Consider the following 7564-nt stretch of genomic DNA (forward strand, 5'->3'; position numbering starts at 1 on the left):
CCTGTGCTCAGCCATGGCCTGAGGAGACCAGGTCCAGGAAACAGGAGAGGTGAAGAGTGCTCCCAAACCAGCAGCACCTGCGCCTGAAAGTCAGGAGGCCACAGGCACAACCAGAAAAAAGCCTGACAGGCTCACAAGGAGGCAAACCCACCACCCACCCTTGTGCCTCTCCAGCCGAGGGCTGCTGAGAGGTGGCCAGAGAGGCCCTGGCGTCCCCTCTCTTCACACCATCGCCCCGCGTTGCAGCAGAGGAAGGTCGGGAGTTAGCACCTCAGTGGCATCCTCAGCAGGGTAGAAACCAAATGCTTTCAAACAACACAACTGCACCCCACTCTCAGGAGTCGCTGTCAGAAATACCCAGAGTGACCTCAACATGGAGGTAAGTTGGTTAGCGACAATATTTAACAAGCACACCCCAAGCTCAAGCAGAGAAGCCACCGGCCACTAAGCCCTTCCCCACCGGGACTTACATGAGGGATACGGTGAAGTGGAAGCGCTGCCGCAGCCCCTTGAAGGTGATGAAGGACTGTGGTGGGAAGCTCCTGGTGGTCATCTCACAGTATGGCCGCTCATATTCACCCGGGGGGCACTCGCACTTGAAGCCCCCGATGAGCAGGTTCACGCAGGTTCCTCCGTTCTTACACACCCCCGGAGCACAGCGGCCAGAGCGAGCGTTCACCTCGCAGTACTCTCCTGCAAGGGGAGAAGCAGACGTCAGGGAAGGAGACACCTCTCCCCAGCAGCAAGCTGGACACTCAGCTACCCAAGTGTTTCTGATCAAGGTTAAGCTGCTTCCAAACTTCTGCACCTGACCCACTCCGCAATTGAGGTACGAGCCTGTAATTGCAGGAGGGTAAGGATGCTGCGTGGTCTTTCAAGTTTGAATTTCCAGGTGGGTGTGGGATATGGTTTGCTGAGCAATCCTCTTGCAAATATCCAACAATGTTGGCCCTGGTTTTCAGATTCCTTGGCCGCTTCCAGACCCAGTGATAAATATAAAGCTGCTGACAGACAGATCTATATGGGAGGAGGTAACACCACCAGTTAAAAACTTGCATGCTCCCTGTCAACCGAAATATGTGTAAATTGTTCTGGCATTTCACTATGGGCTGGAAATTGTGTAAACAGGTAAGTGTTTGCACTTCGCCCTGAGTGGAATTTGGCTTCGCTGCCCATGGTGGCGGCAGAGCACGGCTGAGCTCATGACAATGCTTGCAAAATGTTTATAGAAAGAATAAGCAGGATGCTGATGACATATGTATTGCTTCCACGTTTTCCCATGTATCCTGCAGGTGACAGCCATTTTCTGAACCTTTCAGAGATGTGTGCGGTAACTCTCGATGGAAGTTATGGATTCTGTGTACCTCCTGATGAAGCTATTTTCCCCCCAAACGCTTAGACTTTATTCTACTCAAAAGTCTGTACCAAGATGTGTTAAATGCAAGTAGTAAAGAATCAGGTGTCTTGCTTTGTATGTATGCTGTAATTTTTCCAGTGTTTGTCCAAAATCTGAGAGCAAATCACAATTTAAAAAAATAATTTGTGATAATAATAATTTGTGTTCATAATGTAGAGAGGATATCCATTTAAAAAATCTGTGGTTGGGACAAAAGCAGCTGCTAAATTAATCATTGTACAGAAAGCTAAACCCTCTATGTGAGTTAATTAGTTAACATTCATGTTTTGGCATGTGTCTTCCTAAGATACAAAGCGTGTTCAGATCCTGCACGTAAAATTGTTCAGAGAAATTGAAGATGCCATATATAGTTGAATTTTACCCAGTAACAATGTCTGAGAAATAACTGTAGAGCAAAATGACACAACACAGCCAGCTGAAGGAATGAATATATTTGCAACAGTTGGATATTTGCATGATTACTCGCTACCAGATTATACCATTACATTAATTCAAGCACAGTTAAAACCGTGCAAATGCATTCCTGGAGGAAAGTAAAAGCAGCAGGAGCCGTGGGCAGTGACTCACAAACAAAGGCAAATTAAAACAGAAAGTTTTGCTCCAGTCGCTGCTCCCGCAGCCCGGCTCCCACAGGTTCCCACGCCCGTGCTGGGCGGCAGGCTGCAGCCAGCAGTACTGCCACATCCAGAACTGGATCTGCACCTCTTTTCTGTGCCAGGGGGTAAACTGCAATGGTTTGCAGCTGGTTTAGCCACAGCCCCAGGGGTAGCGATCTCTGAGACAAGGTGAGGTGGACAGCCTGGCTGTTTCGGCTCTCCAGCTTTGCTGCCTTTCTCCTCTCGTATCAACATGACGTGCCTTTCAGGCAGGTATAATGTATGCCAGCAAAATGCAGGAGCAAACACAAGAGTGCCATGATTGTGCAGTCAGCAAAAGGCATGCCCCACCCAGGTGGGCTCAGCTCCAGAGGATGGACCTCTGGTCCCTCTCCAGGCTCTCCATGATGAGCGGAGCCATTGTACAACTGCCTCCAGAGAAGCACATTTGTGGGTATCTCCTGGTGAACAACATAAGGAGATGCTTCAGTATCTCTAAAAAGGATGTGAAACAAAGCACAGGGGAGCTAAACACATCTCTTTATAATAATAATTCTCACAGTTAACAAATTATGAAATAAATCCCGTCATCCTCCAGGGAATGCAAGCCAAAACCTCTGAAGTAATAAACCATAGAGCTGGGAGTTCAACTCCAAGCCTGTGTTTAGAGCTTTTCTGATTCAGCACCGATATTCCTGAATCATAGAATCACAGAATCATTTGGTTGGAAAAGACCTTTAAGATCATAGAGCCCAAGCATACCTGTCCACTACTACACCACGTCTCGAAGCACCTCGTCTACCTGTCTTTTAAATACCTCCAGGGATGGGGACTCAACTACTTCCCTGGGATGCCTGTTCCAATGCTTGACAACCCTTTCTGTGAAGAAATTTTTCCTAATATCCAGTCTAATCCTCCCCTGGAGCAACTTCAAGCCATTTCTCCTTGTCCTACCGTTTGTTACCTGGGAGAAGAGGCCAACCCCCACCTCCCTACAGCCTCCTGTCAGGCAGTTGTAGAGGGTGGTAAGGTCTCCCCTCAGCCTCCCCTTCTCCAGGCTAAACAACCCCAGTTCCCTCAGGCGCTCCTCATAAGATTTGTGCTCCAGACCCCTCACCAGCTTTGTTGCCCTTCTCTGGACACGCTTCAGTGCCTCAATGTCCTTCTTGTAGTGAGAGGCCCAAAACCGAGCACAGTATTCGAGGGGCACCCTCACCAGTGCCGAGTACTTGGCCTTGGCCACCTGGGCACACTGCTGGCTCATATTCAACCGTCTGTTGACCAGTACCCCCAGATCCTTCTCTGCTGGGCAGCTTTCCAGCCAATCTTCCCCATGCCTGTAGTGTCGCATGGGGTTGTTGTGACCCAAGAGCAGGACCTGGCACTTGGCTGTACAATGTGTTTCTTTTGGGAGAAAGTGTATATATCATTCAAGACAGGAAATTCCCTCGGTGAATTGGATATGCCAAACAAAGCGCACACACACATCAGATGCTCTAAGCGGACACTACAAAAAGCACTTCTTGATGATCCGCTGCATAAGCACAGCCAATCCCCCTTAACACACACATGTCTTGTGCACCAGAACTCTCAAAAAATTGAAAAAACACAATTCCTATAGAAAGACTAAACACAGGTTTGTCTCTTTAAAAAAAGTAGCAGGATATTTTGTGAAATAACTCTCCAACTCACGAGAGGAATGCAATCTTCAAGGCTTTCTGAAAACAGAATGATATATTTGGCAAAAGCAAATAACACACAGGCTTGAATACACAGGGAGAAAAAGGAGCGAGCTGAAAGGAGAGATTCCTGGTGCTGTAGCACGCTGTGGAAACGCCATGGCAATACGGAGACGAAATAGAAAAGCCTAAGCTGGAAGTCATTGATGGTTCTGTATTAATTCTGTGATATAACAAGAATGTATAGACCATTTGTTTAAATACCTATACAGGCATAAAACCACTTAAGAGAAAAGAAGGCTTACAGGAAAGTTCTATTGAATTATGTTTATTACTGCTTTTCATTATGATGCTTAAAGAAGTAATTTAAAAGAATATAGCTGAACTTTAAATAAGATCCTTTGTCCTATATTCATTCAGCGGTAGCATCACTGATGTCCCAGTTACTAAAATTATGCTGAATTCTCTTCAGTCTGTAATGCAAATGAGGACTGCATTTGATGCATATTCTTTGATGTTGAATTTTCATATTTTATGTATATTTACCAAAATATATTAAAACAGTGGTTTTAAAATCTCTACAGTAACTCCAAGACATCACTGTGCTTCAAGGCACAAAGGTCTACCAAGAAACTTGATAAATCCCTTTTTAGCCTTTTTTGCTGAAAGTAAAAGAAGTGCCTGAAATTATTTAGAAACATGGCATATCTGGCTTTATGAAATAGCCATCTGAGCAAGTATTCAAAGCAGGGCTTTGATCAGGAGCACCCAACCCCTTTTGGCCACGCAACACACCCTTGGGTTTGTCACTTCCAAGGGTGGCCACCTCATCCCGGACACACTGCCATCCCGCCACACTGCCCCGCGGGAGCTTTGAGGCATGGCCTGAAAAGCACCCTCGAAATTTGAACTGAAGCCCGCATGGACTTGAAGGATGGGCTGGCTGCTGGCTGGAGCCAGAGTCGGAAGGCCCTAAGGGAAGGGCTACTTGAGGAGCCGAAAAGGAAGGGATCTGCATCCGCCAGCCTTCGGGATGAAAAGCGCCTCTGTGCCTGCTCACAGCTGAAGGTCAGAGGGCTGGGATGCACTGTCAGGGGGGATGTCTCGCAGTCCGGTGGGAAAAAATAGTACAGGAGGAGGGAGAGCTACTGTGCCACGATGGTCTGGAGGGGCTCGGGTGATAAGAGCACAGCCCAGACAGCTGCCACACACAGCCTGGGGACAGTCTGCGACACTGGCGATGCCGGCATGGCTCACCCCCTCACCCAGCCCAGGAAAGTCTCCTTCACTCCCCATGGTGTTCCCTTTGCTACTATAATTTCATTTTTTCACACTGGCCAGCATTTTAGGAATTACTTAAAAAACTAGTTCTGTATCACAACTCTCTGCAATCCAAGCAGGAGATGTGAAACTGGGGCACTCCAGCTGCTAAATCTAAAGCATGCACTGTCAGATAACACGGGCCATGGCTGCCTGTTATCTGCTGGGAGATTCTTGGCCTTTGGAAAAATCCTGGCCCAAGCCAGCAGATGGTTTACTGTTACAGGACAGTAGCTGATCTTGTATGCTCTCAATTAGTATTGATGACTCTTAAAGCTACAAGTTCTGTGGCTTTTACACAGCCCTGTAGGTAGTGCCTCCTGGTTTTAAAGCCCTTGAGATCATGACGTGATAGTTGCTTTCAACACTGCTTCCTACGCTCAACCATCATATAACTCTTCCCTATTTTTAAGACAAACTTTACAATTACATTAATCATAAAATTTCTCCTATTAATTTTATGGTAAGTGAGGACACAGGGATACCAGGTGTAACATAACCAGAACAGGCAAAGCAAAAGACCGGCTAGAAGATCTGGTCTTCCTCTGACCTATTCCAAGTAAAGTAATGGAAGAATTTAATGAATAAACAATAAATGATCATAAAATTTTAAGTGAAAAGAAATACAAATAAGGTATCTGAACAATGAAAAAACAATCTCACAACTGCAAATACCTCATGAGCTGAACATTATGTGTTTCAAACAGCACACAGGCGTGCATCAACCAGCCAGTCTTTGCAGAAATCTGTCTGTGGTTTTGCTGGTGAGTTACTTGACCTTACAACAACAAACAATGTATAACATTGGAAAGCTTCTGGAAACAACATAGTTTACTGCAATGTCTTTCCACAATATCCCTGCTTAGGGGCTAGTCCTCAAAAATTTGTACTATTTTCTGATTGTTTTCAACTGAAATATGACATTAAATAGACATTGACATGAAGCAGCAGACCTGCACTGGTATTCTTCTTTTTTTTTCCAGTTTCCCTAAACACATGTTAATTTTTCACTCAGTATCTGTAATTTACATGAAGCAGCAGACCTGCACTGGTATTCTTGTTTCTTTTTTTTTCCAGTTTCCCTAGACACATGTTAATTTTTCACTCAGTATCTGTAATTGTTTGACTTGAACTGATTCTTCTCTCCTTTCCTCCATCCTGCCATTTGCTCTAGATACATATTAATCTTCTCCATGTTTGTAGTTGCTTCACCAGAATGGAAAGCATTTTGAGAAGCTGATTTAAGCAGCCAGCCTAAAACAATGTACTTTAAAGCGGAAAGGAGAAACAACAAGAAATAGAGCAACTAAATTCTTCAAAGAATCCCCATTGACCCACTGCCCTAATAAAGAACCAACTATCATTAAAAATATATTTGCTAGCTTACACATTATGGGAAAATCAATCCTCCTTTTCCTCTAGTAACTAAACCGCTACTAACCTTAAATGACAACCAGCACTAAAGCAATCAGTGCACTAAGTAATAAGGTTGTTAAAACCAAATTAGCTGCAGAATCAGCCTGGAAATCTCCACTGGGACAAGAGATAAAGAAGCTGGGATCCAATGCACCCACTTTAGGGGCGGTTTCACCATAGTTTAGGCTAAGTGGGAGTTACCATAGTCCCCTCCTCTCCCCAAAGCCATTGCACTTTCCTCCCCCTCCCTTGTGTTGGCATTCATGTAATCCTGCCGTTGACTGATTTGTGGAGCTAAGATGGCAAAACACCATTCAATTCTTTATTGTAGGGTTAGTGATCTTCTGATTAGGTGCCTCCTAGGATTGATGGGATGAACAGCACAGCAAACACAAGGGAAGGAGGCAGGACCATGCACCCAGGAATAAGAATTAAAGAACGGTCTTAGAAAGGTTTAACTGTTACGGAAATACAGCTGTAAGCCATTTTAGATGGCTCATGCATGAGTGTAGTGGCTCATCCTTGAATTCGGTGAACTGGATCAACACCTTCAGTGGACACCCACCTCTCTCCACTGACTGTGCAGGGATCTACTGCAGGAAAATTTACCTAAAACATAGACACAAGTCAAATAGTAAAAATGAATATTGGATTTAGCCCATAAAGGGAAATCTATGACTTCAGTGGCTCTGTGGTGCATGAGCCTACCCGCAGAACCAAATGGGAGAAGCCGACCTTACTGCCCAGCAAATGCCACTTACCAATGAAACATTCTACAAACAAACAAACAAAATCTACTGGTTTTATGAGAAGTTTGAAACCAGTTACCCAGAAAAAGTAACAAAGTCACTCTGAATGAAGGAGACTCTGAATCAAATAGAAGTTAGAAGCCATTGGTGCACTAGTGACTGTGATTAATTAGGGGATGACTACATTCATGTACTGCTTTATGCAGCTAACTCTGAAGAGCAGAAGTAAAATCTGGGTCCCTCAGAAATCAGCGGCCAAACCCCTCCTGTCACTTCAGAGAGGCCATGCAGACGCGTTCGTTAGACTTAATACTGACACTGATGGCAGTCACTTCATGAGTTTTCTACATTATGCTGCTACTAAACATTCAAATTTGAAAATATACT

General features: G+C 44.9%; 1 protein-coding gene across 1 annotated transcript in view; it reads right to left on the reverse strand.

Moving 5' to 3' along the window:
• The window catches only part of CELSR1 (cadherin EGF LAG seven-pass G-type receptor 1), a gene marked incomplete at its 5' end in the record, with an annotated part of 169995 nt that overhangs the window by 76146 nt on the left and 86285 nt on the right, over window positions 1–7564 (reverse strand). The window contains one exon of the mRNA XM_035891689.1: window positions 471–693. Coding sequence (XP_035747582.1) covers window positions 471–693 — 223 coding nt within the window. The remainder of the gene's footprint in view (window positions 1–470; window positions 694–7564) is intronic.

The sequence above is a fragment of the Egretta garzetta genome, unplaced genomic scaffold, assembly GCF_000687185.1.
Source record: "Egretta garzetta isolate BGI_Z169 unplaced genomic scaffold, ASM68718v1 scaffold33, whole genome shotgun sequence".
Classification (NCBI taxonomy): domain Eukaryota; kingdom Metazoa; phylum Chordata; class Aves; order Pelecaniformes; family Ardeidae; genus Egretta; species Egretta garzetta.